The 18314-nt window shown below is 40.6% G+C and overlaps 1 protein-coding gene across 2 annotated transcripts in view; it reads left to right on the plus strand.

Annotated features, from left to right (window-relative positions):
- LOC117360823 (transmembrane protein 182-like) overlaps nucleotides 1-18314 on the plus strand; it is a 164316-nt gene that overhangs the window by 4764 nt on the left and 141238 nt on the right. For both annotated transcript variants that reach the window (XM_033945272.1, XM_033945271.1), the window contains exons 2-3: nucleotides 7976-8093; nucleotides 10307-10405. In XM_033945272.1, the coding sequence (XP_033801163.1) occupies nucleotides 7976-8093; nucleotides 10307-10405 (217 nt within the window). The remainder of the gene's footprint in view (nucleotides 1-7975; nucleotides 8094-10306; nucleotides 10406-18314) is intronic.

Here is an 18314-nt window from a genome sequence, read left to right on the forward strand (position 1 = left end):
GTGGATCCAGCTCCATTAACAGCTCTCACTTTCTTGTACCTTATTTCTAAGAACAGCTTTCCTGAGTTGGTACATCATTCTCTTTCTTTGGTCATATCAAGAGAAATGGTGTGGCAGCCGATCTGAAGACAAAAGATTACCTAACCTAACCATGCTCTAGTTAGTCCAATAATAAAGGTATCATTTGGTCCTACTTAAAACCCACTTAAATCACCACCCTTTCAGTGCTGCATTTAAATCTCAAACAAGACAAAGAAATTTACCAATTGTTCCACAGGAAAACAGGAGAGACCAAAGCAAAGGACAAGGACTGTGGAGTCGATGGTCTCGATGCAAATATTTATTAAAAGTGATGCAGGTCAATAAGTAGATCCAAAAGTCTTCACAATAAGAAACAATGCCATCGTGCTCCCCTCCAATCTGTCCAGTATTCGGCTGCCACTCATTTTCCGGGAGAGCCGCTTTACTCACATTATTACTCTCCTAAAGTCACTTTATTGGCTTCCCATCCATTTTCGAATACAATTCAAACTCCTCTTACTGACTTACAAATGCACTCACTCAGCTGCCCCTCACTATCTGTCTTTACTTATCTCCCCCTCTGATCCCCCCACTCAGCTGGTAAGTCCCTCCTATCTGTGCCCTTCTCTTCAACTGCCTCCAGACTCCGTCCCTTCTGCCTTGCTTGGAACAAGCTGCCCAGATCCCTACAGCGGGTTTTGTCTCTGGCAGTGTTCAAGGCCCGTTTAAAAGCTCACCTCTTTGTGAGGTCTTTCGACTCCTAACTCCTCTCACCTTGGCTTCTGCATCCCCTACGCTCTATGTCATGTCTTGTCTGGCCAAGTTAAATTGTAAGCTCTTCCAAGCAGGGACCATCTATAAATGCCATAATGTACAGTGCTGCGTGCACCTTTCAGTGCAATAAGAAGTAGTAGTATAAACAGTAAATCCAGATAATACACAGTAAAGGGGTTGTGGCATGGACCCGACATGGTCCGCTTACTTTGCAAGTATTCCCTTGCATCAGTAGCACTCCACTTTCACATACACAGTACTCTGAATGCTCTTCCACACACCAAAGCCTGTGGCAGCTTCAGTTTGGACTCCAGAAGAAGGCCTTTTTGACCGAAACACCAATCGTGTAGGGTCCACACCACAATACCTTTACTGTGTATTATCTGAATTTACTGTTTGTTCAGCATTATTTCTTATTGTGAAGACTTTTGGATCTATTTATTGACCCTGCATCATTTTCTTTATAAATATTTGCATCAAGACCATCGACTCCATAGTCCTTGTCCTTTGCTTTTAAATCTCAATCCCTGGTCATAGCTTCAGTGATATTATTCATATTATCTATAATAGAAAATTTTCCTGAAATCTCATATCTTGTTTTTGTGTCTTTTTTTTTTTTAAAAATCTTTATTGATTTTCAAACTTTGATAGTGCAATACAATTGATTGAACATAAGATACTGCATAAAACGCACTATCAACTACACAAATAATACATAAAACAGTCATTTTCTCCCATCCTCATCTCAATTATTAATACAATAATACATATGATTTGATTACAGTATTATAATTAAGTAATTTAACTCCTCAAAATACATTTCCCTCTCCCCACCCACCCACCCTCCCTGGATATGTAAGGAAAACTAATGAAAAAGAAAGATACATGACCCTTATTGCAATGCAATAAATGCAGTCAATGGACTCCACACTTTATTAAATGACTTACTAGTCCCCAAACGTTCCACATTCATTCTCTCATATTTATATGTGGTACACACTGAGAGAGAATAAAGCATGGAAGCTCTGGATACATCCCGGAAAGTCCTGACATTGGCCAGGTGAAGGGGGATGGAAGGAAGACAAAGATCACTTTTCTCTTTACAGAAAAATCTGCCCTCAACCCCTGCAACTGACATCTACCTTATCTATCTCTGCAGATGATAGAAACAATAGATTAACTATGGAAAGATATTTCACCATTAACTGAAGAGCATGCAAAGATGGAGAAATACGCTGTTTTATGAGTTCAATTAGCTACTAAAACTAGAGAAAAAAGCAACAGGTCCTGAGGCTGTGGGCTAGCTGTGGTTTTACACCAAGGCCCACCCAGCCAGATACCATGAAAAGATAAACAGACCATGGTCAGAAGGCAGAATTCTCAGAAGAAAGAATTCATAAGAAAAATCATCTAATAGAAAGTATCGGAGATGTTTAAAGTTGGGAGGGGGGCTTGTGCTCAGAAATACTAATATGGTGGGGAAACAGGCATTTCGGGGAAAAGGTAGGCTTTACGGAAAACAGAGTGGACATATAACATGACGTAGGTGTGAATAGCCAATAAATGAATGTAGTTAGGCAGTAATGCATAAGTAAATAACCAATAAGGATGTATCATGTGATGTAAACCACTAAGAACTGTATAAAAACCAGGCCTTTAGAAGGAAGAGGGCAGAACAGACATCAGAGGACCTCTGGGCCTAGAGGTCACCTTCTGAGCCACCTTCTGTTACGCTATATACTAAATGATTTATTCCTGTAAGCTGTTATTGATTGGATAAATAAATATATACTCATTGAAACCAGTATATAGTGTTCGAGGTCTCATTACCGAGGTAGGCCTGGACAGCGGCCTATCTACATCAACACCCACCAAAAAGTGTAATTAATTCTGTCATGGTTCTTCCAATTATGTGTGACCATTTGAACAGCTATTCCCATCATGATCAGGAAAAGGCGAATTGTCTTTGTGTCTTATTTAGATTATATGCTTTAGGAAGCAGGGATTGTCCCTTATGTGATCCTTTAGAGAGCTGTGGACATTTAGGAGGAAATTCAGTAAGAGCCACCAAAAGTTAGGTGGCTGTAGGTGTCTGAAGCATGTGCTTTACTTAATTGTTTTTAATTGGCTTTAAGTGGCACAATAATTGAACATATAGCAAAAGAAACTCGGATATGTGAAATATCGATAATATAATGTGCCACACTTTCACAAGATGTATGTATTGATGTCACAAACAAGTGTAGGCAGTGCTGCTTTAGTTTAAGGGAATGTGTGTTTCAAAAACGGATGAAAAAGCCTCAGACAAATGCCCTCCCACCACCACAATGGTGGATAAAGGTGGTTGGGTGGTAACCTCATTGGCAGAAAACCTCCATTGCACTCCCTGTTAGATAAACTATAAGAGGGCTGTCTATGCAATTGATAGATGAAAAAAATTTTCAACTTATCTATGACCGGTACACCGGTACACCGTACCCAACTTCTTATGTTCTTAATGTCGCCTCGCTACCCAATCATCGGCTGTTAAACTGGCGGAGGAAGTTAGCATCTTTAAATGAGTTTGAATTCTTTTTGAGACACCACCTTGAAAAACTTTTTGAATCTATCACTTGGTTCCCTGACACAGGATCGAAACGGGCCACGTCGGAACCTACAATGAAAGATAAGTTTGTTATTTTTGAATTTTTGACTTTATAAGAATGTGATAGACTGTGGGAACACAGCATATTTAACATTTTGATCTCAACTAAAATTTACCTAATATGCGATGATTGGGTGGAGAGGCGACATTCTTGGGGCTCGCCCCTTGTTTTTGCCTCTGTCTCTGAGCATATTTTTTCCGTTATAAGTTGTTATGATTTTTGAGAAAAGTAACTTCTGATTATTGAAGAGTGATTTTGCATTAGATTTGCTATATTCGTTTTAATCACTCACATGATAGAGTCTCCAGTCTGTGGCTCCCCTTATTTATTCATTTGAGTGATTGACACACAGCAGGCATCCATTTTGTAGGCGCTTGCCGCAGCAGGCGCCACTTCCAGAATCAGCTTTTTATTTTTTATTTTTTTTTAACATTTAGCGGTCCTTTTACTAAGGTGCATACAGCAAAAAGTGGTCTTAGTGATCCCTCCCTTATGCGGGCCATTCCTACATGCTTAGGCCATTTTTACTGCAACTGTAAAATGGCTTATTTTATATTTTTTGCAATTAAAGGCCATATGCTAATTACAAGAAAATAGTCAATCTGATGTGTAAAGTGAGAAAAAAGACCCAGACTGTAGTGTAAAGTGTATATGGAGACAAAAAGAACCCTCAGTAGAAAACTAGCTTTCCAAGGGACTAAACCCTTGGGGGGGGAAAAAAATCATCAGTGGTAAAAAAACAAAATTGTTCTTTTACACATGTTTTTAAATATGTAATTTAATATGTTTATACATATATATTTATTTATTTATTTTGGTTCTTAGATTTTTTTTGTACTCTTGTGATTTATTAGACTCTCGACAAAGACAGAACTACTGAAACACTATCAGGGTCGAGTCTGTACAATTCATATCGTGCTGTTGAACAATAAAGTTTTCACTTTGAACAAGTCCTCCCCGCTGTGTGATCGATGACATCTTTTCTCCATTCTTAGCTGTATTAGGCACTCAGCACCTAACGCAACTTTGTAGAAGGGTTCCTTAGCAGTACTATAGAATTAAGAGATTACTATAGCATTTAGAGGGGAATTTATCAATGGGTGCATTTAATGTGTTACTGTATGCTAACGATGAGCGTATGCTAAATGCAAAGACTCCCAAAGGAATATAAATTGCTTAGCGCCCATTGATGAATCCCCCCCTTAATCTTCATAAAATCCAGTTCTAGTTTTTTTTTGGGGGGGGCACTCCAGTGTTATTCTCTATTTTCCCATATGAAATATATTAATGATTGTTTGCTCACTACTTGCATCAGTTCTGTAAGAAGAAAATCACTTTCCTCCGTAGTTCACTTTTGAAAATAAAACTGCTTTGACATTTTTTTTTTTTTAAATTCTTTTAAAGACTATATGAGATTTTTAATCAAGATGGATTTGGATACTGCTGCATTTACGTTAATTATATTGCTTTAACTTTGACAGCGTTCATTAACATTTTAGACATGGAGAAGTTGTCAAAGGCCTATGTATCTGCAGAATCATAACTACCGTATTTCCCTGCATATAGGCCGCCCCAGTGTATAGGCAGCAAAAAATGCCTATACATGTTTTAAAACTCTTAGATAAGCCACCCCATGTTACAAGCCATGGCTTACCTAAAAGTTTTAAAACCACATGGGGCGGCCTATACATCCCTTCCCCCCCCCCCGTATACATCCCTCCCCTCCTGGTAAATATCGTACCTCCGACAGCTGCCTCCTGCCATGTCATGGCTGTGGTGCAGGGTAGGAGAGATCTTTTCAGCGTCCAGCTGGCCCCGCGCTGCTTCCTCAATGCCTGCATCAGTTCTCACGGGACAGCTGCGACATGGCAGACAGGCGAAGTGGCAGGAGGCAGGAGGCGAGCGAGGGAGCTACATTATTTTAAAAAGTACGGGGGATCTACTAATGGGGAGGCTTATCTTTGATGCCATTAGATAGGCTGCCCCATATAAGGAAGCTGCACCCACTGTTTGGATTGCAAAACCCATATATAGGCCACGGCCTATATATGGGGAAATATGGTAAATATGTTAATATATCTATCTATATATATAAAATCAGAGGTATGTATGTGTGTATGTATGTATGTGTGTGTGTGTGTATGTGCCGCGATCACGCAAAAACGGCTTGCCCGATTTGAACGAAACTTGGTATGCAGATCCCTCACTACCTGGGGTGATATGTTCTGGTGGTCTCGCTGCCCACCTGCACACGTGGGCGGAGCTACAACCTGAAAATCAGATTTCACCCATTCATGTCAATGGCAAAAATGTAAAAAGCTGCCAACGAAAAAACGGCTTGCCCGATTTGAACGAAACTTGGTATGCAGATCCCTCATTACCTGGGGTGATATGTTCTGGGGGTCTTGCGGCCCTCCTGCACACGTGGGCGGAGCTACAAATAGAAAATCAGATTTTACCCATTCATGTCAATGGCAAAAATGTAAAAATCTGCCAACGCAAAAACGGCTTGCCCTATTTGAACTAAACTTGGTATGCAGATCCCTCACTACCTGGGGTGATATGTTCTGGGGGTCTCGCGGCCCACCTGCACACGTGGGCGGAGCTACAATCAGAAAATCAGATTTCACCCATTCATGTCAATGGAAAAAATGTAAAAAGCTGCCAACGCAAAAACGGCTTGCCCGATTTGAACGAAACTTGGTATGCAGATCCCTCACTACCTGGGGTGATATGTTCTGGGAGTCTCGCGGCCCTCCTGCACACGTGGGCGGAGCTACAAACAGAAAATCAGCTTTCACCCATTCATGTCAATGGCAAAAATGTAAAAATCGGATGTATGTATGTATGTATGTGCCACGATCACGCAAAAACGGCTTGCCCGATTTGTATTCACATAAATAAGAACTATTAACTGGCATTAATGCTAATGTAGGCTAATGAATAAGGCACTATATATCAATGCATCCTCTTAAAACGTTTCATCTTAAATTTCCTGTTTAATATTCTTCTGAGATACAGTATCAAAAATTCTACAAATTAAAGCAACACACTTGGCATATTCTGCTGGTTTCTGATTAATTGTAGCAGTCTTTCCTGCTTTGAGATGCATATCATTGCACCCTAGCTGTAAGTATGCATTGATGCACTTTTTTTTTTTCCAGCCTTGGCATTATCTCTTCCAATTAAAGCTGTGATAATTTCCCAAAGTATCAGTGACACCTTGAGCTAATTCAGTTTACAGCTTTGTGTTCCAGGGACACTGAAATGATTAGTGAATTTGGGAGGTAATTTTAGAAGGCTCTAGCAACTTTTACAGGTGTAAACTGCAGTGTTTACATGGATAAATGGCCATGCATATAAATAGCTATTTTAGGGAGCCTCTTATTTACCCTCTTTTACAAAACTGTAGTGCGGAATTCCCATGAGCGTCAGAATTGTTAGCACTGAGGCTGACGCTAAAAACTGTGCTACGCTTTTGTAAAAGGGGGAGTTATTTATTTATTTAAAACCTTGTACCCTGCGTATACCTAAGCAGTCCACATAATCTATATATATAAAATCGGAGGTATGTGTGTATGTATGTGTGTGTGTATGTGCCGCGATCACGCAAAAACGGCTTGACCGATTTGAACGAAACTTGGTATACAGATCCCTCACTACCTGGGGTGATATGTTCTGGGGGTCTCGCGGCCCACCTGCACACGTGGGCGGAGCTACAAACAGAAAATCTGATTTCACCCATTCAAGTCAATGGAAAAAATGTAAAAAGCTGTGGGACCGATTTGAACGAAACTTGGTATGCAGATCCCTCACTACCTGGGGTGATATGTTCTGGGGGTCTCGCGGCCCACCTGCACACGTGGGCAGAGCTACAAACAGAAAATCTGATTTCACCCATTCAAGTCAATGGAAAAAATGTAAAAAGCTGTGGGATCTCCAGTTATTTTACTTAGCAACCTTGACCCACCAAAACTTTGCAATGGCACAAGGCTTTGTGTAAAGAGGTTACTGGCCAATGTAATTGAAGTGACTATCTTAACCGGAAAGGGACAAGGTGAAACCGTATTTATCCCGCGGATACCACTTATTCCAACAGATCTTCCTTTTCAGTTTAAGAGATTGCAAATTCCAGTGAGACTTGCATTCTCTATCACAATCAACAAATCACAAGGACAGACTATTACATACTGTGGAGTGGATTTAAGATCCCCCTGTTTTTCCCATGGACAACTCTATTTTGCTTGCTCAAGGGTGGGTTCACCCAAGAATTTATATGTTCTTGCACCTGGAGTTGAAACTAAAAATGTTGTTTATAATCAATTTTTGTGTTAGTTGTATTGTATTCATTTTGTCATATATTTCACATTATAATTTGAATATTGTACTTTTTATAAAGCTGTAAAAAAATAATTTCATTCACCACTATAAAGTATCTTTATTTGAATCCATTTACAGTGTTATTGCTATAATTAAATACCCGTGCAACGCTGGGGCATCAGCTAGTACTCATATATATTTTTTTTACATTGTAGACTGAGTCTGTGAATGCATCTGAAAAAGCTGTCCGTACTTTTCACCATGAAGGCTTCTTTTGGAGGTGTAGGTTCTTTGGAGATGACTACCAGGAAACCATATGGAATTTCTGGTTTAGTGAGTACTCACGACCCATTCTACATCTTTATTTACACATATATGCCAGGAGCTCTGTTCATTTCTAGAAACAACAAATGTTAAATATCTATAGCAGCCTCATTTTAGGTCATATTACTCATGTAGCACTTAGGTGGGGATTCATCAAGGTGCAGTAAAGGTTCACCCTTTACCACACTTTGATGTCCCATAGGTTACGAATCCTGCCCTATAGGAAAAATGCTGCCTATGAGTCACCTTGCAGCAGTGTTATTCTTGTGGCCCAGGAGCATTGGGCCTGATGCTGCAGCCTGCATTCTCCCCTCTGACAGAACCTTCCCCCAATCAGAGTACCTCAGAAACCCCCTCTCTGACAGAACCTCACCTGCCAGAGATAACCCCCCCGGTAACCCCCTGACAGAAACTCCCGCATAGTCCCCTGGCAATCCCCCCTCCACAGGCTCTCATGCCCTACTGGATCCCCCTGATGGGTACTTGTAGTCTGGGATGGGAGGGGGAGACCAGGGGGTGACCAAAATTGACTCCCCATTGCTCCTGGCCTCTTCAGCATCGCTACCAAAATGGCTGTCATATTTCCCTTGGCAAACCACCTATCTAAAATGGTGCTGCATGACTGTACAGACCATCACATATATAACTCTAGAGAAAACAGGCTGGCTGATGAATGGCATGTGAGCTTGCTCCACCCCTGCACCTCATCAGACGCTGGTCCCAGCACGGGAGAAGAAAAATCAGCTGTCTTGCTTAAGATAGGCTTAAATTAGACATACGTTAGGCTTAAGTTAGGCATACGTTAGGCATAAGTTAGACATACGTTAGGCTTAAGTTAGGCATAAGTTAGGCTTCAGATAGGCTTAAGTTAGGCATACGTTAGGCTTAAGTTAGGCATAAGTTAGGCTTCAGTTAGGCTTACTTTCACAATTTCAGCTGTCTTGCTTAAGATAGGCTTAAATTAGGTATACGTTAGGCTTAAGTTTGGCTTCAGATAGGCTTACTTTCACAATTTCAGCTGTCTTGCTTAAGATAGGCTTAAATTAGGTATAGGTTAGGCTTAAGTTTGGCTTCAGATAGGCTTACTTTCAAAATTTCAACTTTCTGGCTGATGAATGGCATGTGAGCTTGCTCCACCTCTGCACCTCATCAGACGCTGGTCCAAGTGCGGGAGAAGAAAAATCAGCTGTCTTGCTTAAGATAGGTTTAAGTTAGGCAATACATTAGGCTTAAGTTAGGCTTAAGTTAGGCATAAGTTAGGCTTAAGTTAGGCTAAAGTTAGACATAAGTTAGGCATGTTAGGCTTCAGATAGGCTTACTTTCACAATTTCAGCTGTCTTGCTTAAGATAGGCTTAAATTAGGCATAGGTTAGGCTTAAGTTTGGCATAAGTGAGGCTTAAGTTAGGCATACGTTAGGCTTAAGTTAGTCAATGAATTAGAAGCCACATTCAGGTTTGTTCTGTGTTTTATTCTGTTTTTAAGCTTGGCCAATTGAAGTAATGGGCTTTTTGTTTGCTTAGAAGAATGAGCTGATTGTAGCAATGTTTCATGATAAACAGAGTGTTATTTAGAGCAAGGAATCACTTCTAAAAACCTCTCTCAAATAACGTCTGTAGGATGTCCAGAGAAAGCTGATTGGATGACCTAAATAGCATGTATTGTGCTAAAGCCTTTCTGGAGCTTAAACCACGTCTATTTGAAGCCTATATGGAGCTCAAAGTCCTATGCTTTATATTTCTTATAGGAGCTAATGATACCATTGCTATACAAGTTTTTGTGTAGCACAGGAGTGAAGTTTCCCCCCTTCCATGCTGATGTTCCCAGATGAACTCCTACTAAAACTAATATATTTTAAATATCCTTTTAAACATGGTATACTGTGTTTTTATTATCCTTTTAATGATGGTATACTTTGGGTTAATTATGTTAAAGCTTACAGTCCTGAAATAATGATAACAAATCAGTAAAATCCACCTTTTTATATATAACATCGTAGGGACGTCTATCTGGCGTCTATATGGGGTTTTTGGGAACGTGTGCCTAATAGACGCCTTAGATAAGCTTAGTGCATTATAGACGTTTATACGATGCCTAAACAGTGCCTAAATAAAGCTGATTGCCACTTGCGCTACAAGGACGTCTATAGCACACCCAAAGGTAGGCGCACTTTACAGAATCTAGGCCTAAATGTCTCTTATTTTGCTTAAATATTTTTTTCCAGCTAATCAAGCTCATCCCAAACACTGCATTCATGGCTACTTGTTTCCTATGCCGATTGCCACTGGACCATATCCACATCCTTCCTACGATGCAACAGCAGGTTGGTTCCTGTTATAAACAATAATGTTCTTTTCTGTAATCTTGGGGCTTGTTCATTTTTAAACTTATTTATAGTCTTTGTAAACATTGCCTAGGCTTTAAATAGTCTGTAATAAATTCCTTCCCCTATCAAAGGTAATGAAAAATTATTACTCTTCATCATTTGGGGGCAGATTTTTAAAAGTGGCATCTCCTTTTAGGTACCTGATGCCATGCAGTGAGATCCTATAGAATAAGGGCATCTGAGAGCCCAGATTCCATTACAGAATACTAAAATAACCAAGAACCAGGACACTAACATGTAGGTGCCAGCAAGGGTGTGCCTCACTTACAGCATTCTCTAATCGTCAGGGGCGGAATGTCCATTGGGACTATATGGAAGTGTCCAAGGGCACACAGCAGTAGGGGGCTCACTCTCCCTACATCTCTATCATAGTAACACATTAGATTTACTAACCTTAACGATTGTGTCCGATCCGTGGACGATCCGAGGCAGGCCGGCTGATTCACAACGTGTCCTCATGCAAATGGGGGCGATCGGAGGCACGCCCTCCACCAACTGCACGGATCGCTGGAGAGCGATCCTAACGCATGCGCAGACCATCTTCTTTGCCTGTAGATGGTCTGCACATGCTCTCCGCGCTGGAAACTTTTTTTTCTTTTTTCGTTTGGCTCACGCTCCAGGGTCCTTTCCGCACCCCCCCTCTTCAACCAGTTGATTAGTGTAGGCTGCACTATCAGCGTGGCGCAAGCCGTCCCAGTTCCCATGAAGCCCACACTGGCAGCCGTGCCAGCTCTCTTGGCTCTCCCCAATACCAGCTATTTTACCCAACTCTGCCCCGTCCCTCAGCCCAACATTTCCGCACACAGCAGCAAGTCGAAGCAGCCCAGCCACCCCCAGTGAGACAACCGGCCTTCCCATCTTGCTCTCTGAAGTTTTCTCACAGGCAAACAGAGATCTGATCCAAGTTAAAACCACAGGTTAAAACCACGGGCTCACACTGCAGGGCTCTTTTTGAATGGGGGCAGGAGAGCTGGCAGGGACGTGAGTGACTGGTCCTCAGCGGTAGCTTGTTTTTGGATCGGCAAGCCCAGTCGGTATTCCAGATTGTGTTTAGTGAATCGCTGCCTACCTACTTTGCATGCCGTTTCCCCTCATTTGCATGCGCGGATGGAATCGGATCAGAGGTTGATTGGCCACGAGATTAGTGAATCGGTTCAGAGGAAAATTGGGTTGGTAGACGATCGCAAACACGATTGGTGGGCTTAGTGAATCTAGTCCATAGTAACATAGTAAATGATGGCAGATAAAGATCTGAACGGTCTATCCAGCCTACCCATTAATTATACCCATTAAAAATACATGATTAAATTAATTTGTCTCTTCTTTGATATTTCTGGGTCATAGACTGCAAAGTCCACCTGGTATTGTCCTAGGTTCCAAATGCTGAAGTTGCTGTCCAAGCTTACTCTAGCCTATCCAACTATCCTATTTGCAGGATATCTACCATATATCTACCATAAAGTCTGGCCAGTAACATCCTTATGTTCCAAGTTAGTGGAGTTCCCATTGATGCCCTCCCCAGCCCATCCTACATGAAATCACCACATATGAGACACAGACTGTGCAAGTGTGTCCAGTACCGGCCTTAGCGCTTTAATTTACATCCTTCATTTTCTAATTAGAGATCCTCTATGTTTATCCTACGCTTTTTAAAATTCCATCACTGTTTTCCTCTCCACCACTTCCAGGCATCTACCACCCTCTCCGTGAAAAAGAATTTCCTAACATTGCTCCTGAATCTTCCTCCTTGCAACCTCAATTCATGCCCTGTAGTTTTAGCATATTCTCTTCTCTGGAAAAGATTTGGTTCTATATTAATACCTTTCAAGTATTTAAACGTCTGTATCATATCTCCCCTGAGTATTTAATCACTTTTGATAGGTTTTTAGGGGCTCATGACCCTTATTGTCTGGGGTCCCTATTCACTGTCAGTCCACTCCTGGTAACTGCCCAATATTCAAAGTGATTTCAATGGCTCAGAGAGGTTCCTGGCTGTTTAAATCGCTTCTCTGTGGCTAACCATGAATATTAGCAGCACTTAATCGGTCGGTGCCACTGAATATAGGTGGTTAGTGCCTGAGCGGAAAACAGCTATCTTGTGGACACTTCAGAAGGAGAGCTGCACTTAGATAGTTAAGTTCTGATATTCAGCCCTTAACTGCTTAAATTGGGCTGCTTACAAAGCAATCCTATCTTTTGCATTTCATTTTATGTGGTTAAGGGCTGAATAGTCACTTAACTGTGTAAGTTTTAGCAGACAATATATAACCGAATATTCAAGGCCAGTGATTGGACATGCAACGGCATTGAATATCTGGGTATACGGTCAGAGGCACACAGAAAAATGCTGGCTGCCACCGGCTGAATATCGGCTGGTAAGCTGTGTGCATGTGTGGCAGCATTGCCCATTCTTCTCCTTTGTTCCACAAACATGATACCCCCTTGCATTTACGCAGTATCCTCTGATTCTATATAGGGCACCCAATGCTGCAAACTGAAATTTATATTATTTATTTACTGCCTTTTCATGAAGAGAAGTGGTTTCCAATACATTGAAATGAGTTCCTACATGTCCATTCCGAAAATACAAGCACACCTGTGATCTCGATAGCGGGGGCCTCTTTGTGGAACAAGCCGAAAGGATCCTTAAGATTACTTTTGGCTATGCAAAAATTAAAGAAGATGCTCGAGACAATTTTATTTATGGAAGCTTTCCGCTGAATAAGTAGTGACATTCCGGGAGAATATTGTAATTGTACTGTCTGGTTATGTATTTGTGATAGCCAAAACAAAAACAGTCCAATGGGTCTGCAGTGAAAGTCAATCAGCAGGAACAAAAAACCCCAACAACTGCACCAATGATGTACAAAGCACAGGAACTTTTTTGGAGTAAATAAATTGTAGTGAGCCAAAAGAATGGTTCTTCTTTGTGAGAAGACAGGGCCTGACATGGTCCATGTGTCGAAGAACACTCCTTCCTCAGGGGTCCAGAATGTTCGAAGTCACACATGAAGGAGAACCATATGAAGATTAAACCAATTAGCGTAAAATTCGATTGGAACAGGCAACATGAAGCTCCTGTAACGCTGCTACACAGTCTGCTAACTGATAGCGAAAGTTCCTGTGCTTTGTACATCATTGCTGTATGTATTTGTGATACCTTATTTATAATTGTGTTTTGTAAGCCGCTTAGGTTTAAGTAAGTAAGAATTTTTTTTAAATAAATAAGGAATCGGGTACTAAGTATTTTCCCTGTCTTTACTGGCAGGCTCACAATCTCATACTGGCTTTTACAAAGCTGCGGTAGAGGTTTCTACTGCGAGCCTGTGAGGTAAATGCTCCGACGCTCAGAGAATTCCTTGGAGCATTTGAGCACTTACCTCGCTGGTCTGTGGTAGAAACCTCTACCGTGGCTTTGTAACAGGAGCCCTAAGTGTGGTACCTGGGGGCAATGGGCTGCTAAATGACTTGCCTAGAATCACCAGGAGCAGGCTGGGTTCGAACTCACAACCTCAGGGTGCTGAGTCAATAGCACTTAACCACTAGGCCACCCCTCCACATGTCCAAGTTGCATGTGCAACATAATTGATTAACAATAATTGGATGTTAAAAACCAATTATTGCAGTTAATTGGCATCAAATTAAGATTTTCACATGCAATTGGCTGCATGCTATTCTATAAGGTTCGGCGCCCAATTCTCATAGCGCATACCCAATAGGAAGGTATTGCTAGGGGCATATTAGGGGTATTCTGAAGCTTTGTGTGCAGAATTACAGCATACTGCCTTACCGCGCCTAACATGGGTGCCAGAATTTCATCAGATTTTTAACAGGTATAAATCTGGCACCCAAAAAAGTTAGGTGCGAGACTGCGCTAAATGCTGTTCTTCCTAAGATACATGCCTTTTATAGAGCAGTGCTTAGTGTTGAATTCTTTTCAGCGCCGTTTATAGAATTCCCTCCTATGCCACTTATTGAGCTTGGTCAATTTGCTGCGTCTTATGTGCGTAAGTGAACGCTTACCCATGAAAGTGGTAGCTGTACATTTATACGTGCAAGTGACGTGCAAATGCAGGCACACAGTTACAGAATTAGGAGGAGGATGACAGAAAGCATTGCATCTACGAAGCTTCATGCAATAATTTCTTTTTCATGCAGCTTTTGTTACTACAGTAGGCAACCACTAGTCCTCAGGGACAGCAATCTACTTGGATTTCCAGGAATCCCTCATGAATATATATATGAGGTAGATTTGCATACAAAGGTATCTCATTCACATTCATTGTTTATTGTTTATTTAGTTATTTGATTAAACGCTTTATCGATTCTACAAAGCGTTGTACAGAGTAAAAAAATTTTCCTTTAGACAAACAATATTACAGTTAATACATACTTTCTAAAAACTACAAAGCGAACAATAATACATGCAAAGTTATTGTGGACGAACGAACAAAAGACACACAAGGTAAAGAGGGAGGAAATACAATAGCTATAGTAAATGGAAGAAACATTTATGGCAAGTACAAAAGGGCAGGGAGTTAAAAAAAAAAAAAACTAAAATGAGGGATATCCTGAAAACCTGAGCAGATTGTTATTCGCAGGAGCTGGAGGTTGCCTATCCCTGCTTGTAACAGCTGTTGTGGAAATGGAAGGCTCTCTCTTTCAAGGAATGCTTACTATGCCCCCCCACCCCCACCTCTCCAAAAAGAGGCTAGCAGCTGCAGACTTTAAAGAAGCAATTTTGTCATACCTATTACTTTTTTTTTTTTTTTTAATATAGTTTTATTCCCACAATATGAGAATATTTTGAAGCACCTTAGTCCCATGGATGATTTTCACATAAAAACTTCCCAAAACAAAAGAAACAGCTATAACATAGATACTGGGTCCTTGCCAGCTTTTCACTCTTCTCAGTCACACCCATATCCCACACAGTTCTCCTGTGAAAGGCTGAAGCCATCTGTCCCTGTATGTCAGTCCCTAAAATACAACAAACCTCTCCACCCACCTACAATCTATCTAGGGCTGGCTGCTGATAAGTCTCAACACAAAAGTTTGTGCCGAGTGGTAAAGATCTGTGTGCAAAGCCACATCGTAACATTTACCTTAGCTGTCGCATGAAGTTATAGGGGAGGTGCAGTACAGAGAATAAGTTTAAAATCAAGTGAATGATGGAAAAGCAAAAGTACAGCTGCCCACTACTGTTACTCTCTTTGCAACATCTCACAGAAATCAGCAATTTTCTTTTGCAAAACCATTTTGCTGTAGATATAAAGAGACACACTTGTGAAAATGGAGTTCATTTATTAAATTTGACTAATGTTGATATTGTTAGGAATTACCAAGTAAGGAATAGAAAACAAAGATGAGAATGTTATAATGACCTTGTATTGCTCCATAGTGAGGCCACGCCTCAAATACTGTGTGAAATTCTGATCGCTGCATCTCAAAAAATATAGAGCGGAATTAGAAATGGTACAGAGAAGGGTGACAAAAATGATAAAAGGGATGGGAAGACTTCCCTATAAGGAAAGGTTAAAGTGGCTAGGGCTTTGTGGTCTGAAGAAGAGATGGAATGGAGTGGAGTGGAATGGGTACTACTACTGCTATTACTACTTATAATTTCTGTAGCGCTGCTAAATGTATACAGCGCTGTACATTAAATATGTAAGAGACAATCCCTACTCAATAGAGCTTACAATTTAATTAAAACAAACAGGAAAAGTAGGGATAGATGTAAATCACTTGTTTACTCTTTCCAAAAAATATTAGGACTAGAGGGAATGCGATGAAGTTACTAAGTAGTAGATTTAAAATAAACTGGAGAAAATATTGCTTCATTCAATGTTTTGTGTGACTAATTCTATGCATGAGGACCTATATTAGCTCAAAGCCTGATGTAGGCAGTTAGGGCCATATTCTATATATGGGGCCCAAAAATCAGCACCGACTAGAACAGTGCTTAGCTGATTCTATAAATAGTACATGTAGCTTATAGAATTACGCTAAGTGTATAACATTTAGGTGCACCCATTTAGGTCAAGAAAAACCAGGCCTAAATAACTGCCCCTATGTTGTGTGTGGACAGGTTTATTCTGTAACACTGCACATAACTTTTAGGAAGCCTATGATCCTCCCATGCTCCTCCCATGACCACACCTCCTTTTCAGATTCGCACACTGCAATTGATGCAGAGCACTTCATAGATTATGCTTACCAGGTTCTGTGCATAACTTTTAATTAGTGCCAATTAATGTCAATTATGAGTTGGGCACTGATTAGTCATGTTAAACAATTAAGTTGTGCATGCAAAACAGCTAAGTGCACTAATTTGCACACACAGTTTAAGGCACCATATACAGAATTTGAGTGTTAGGCATGTAACTGCTAGTGTTCTATAAATCACATGCTAGTATTCTATAAATCACATGACCATGACCCACCCAATCTTCTTTCAGGTCCACTCCCCTGGATTTTGTGCATGCAATCTGTAGACTCCCATCTAAGAGCAATTGTGTGCATAACTGATAATTAATGCCAATTAACATTAATTATATCCAATAGTTGGTAGTTAATGCCAACTAACAATCAATTATAGTACAGTATTATGTTACATATGCAATTGACACTATATTATAACTTATGTGTGCAATTATAAAATTGTGCATGCAAGTTAGGGTATAAGTGCATCTAGGATCATTGTGACCAGGATCGTGCACGTTAATGGATATTTTAATATAGGATCTGCAAAGGACATGCTGGGCACCCCCCCCAATAGGTGGTATGCTAAATTTGTAATTACTTCCCAAGATGTTACATACTGCATGGCAATTGAATAACGATCCAGTTAGTGCAATTGTGCATTTATAATCAATTGCTGGCACTAATTAGCAACAGTTACATGCACATCTTGCTAGGCAAATTCTATAAAGACGTGCACCTAGATTCTAGTGCACGCATCTGAAAAGAGAGAAGGAGCCCGTTAAGTACATACTCTACTTAACGGCGAAACTCAGGACTGAGTTGGGGGAGTAGCAGAGGAGAAACTCACATTCACGTTTTACACTTTTGCACATTGGTGAAGAACCCATGCGGAGCCACGACCAAACTCATCAAGACTGGACAAAGATAAGTGCTATGATATTTATAATTATACAGAATATTAAGGCACATTAAGAGCTCCAGCTGGGGTGATAAAATAAAGTAAGAGATTGAAAAAACTATAAGTTCAAGGGACCCATAAGTGTCATGATGGTCCCAAAACAAAATAAAATAAAAATTTCAATTCTAAAAAATTTTAATTAAACAATATAGATGAATATATAATGAAATGAATAACGTATTTTAAACATCATTAATAAGAAAATTAAATAAACCAGTGATCATATTTTGAGCTGTTTATAGAATGCCACTTAGGCCCGGGTTCTGTAAATGGCGCCTACAAAAACGGTGCTGGCTGCGTGTCAATCACGCTTAGGCACCGTTAACAGAATCACCAGGGTTTTAAAGGCCTATATTTCTGGCCCCTAAGTTTTATGAAGAATTGCACATAGCAGCGCCTGAGGCCATTCCTGCCCCTAACTATGTCTGCTTTGACATTAGGCATTCAGTGCACTGGCCAATGCTAAAAATCTATTGCGCAGTTTTCTAAAAGCTGGAGGGGGGGGGGGTGTTAGTTAGGCATCGGTAGGTGCTAGCTAGGTGCCTACTGGAACCTAACTTACAGAGCCATTTTCAGAATTCGGTCCTTAGTGCTCATTTTCATTTCTGTGCTAATTTTTCGGCAACATACATAGAATTTTGTACATTGTGTGTTAATTTATTGTCTAAAGACACCTTAACTGCA

The sequence above is a fragment of the Geotrypetes seraphini genome, chromosome 5 (genome assembly GCF_902459505.1).
Source record: "Geotrypetes seraphini chromosome 5, aGeoSer1.1, whole genome shotgun sequence".
Classification (NCBI taxonomy): Eukaryota; Metazoa; Chordata; class Amphibia; order Gymnophiona; family Dermophiidae; genus Geotrypetes; species Geotrypetes seraphini.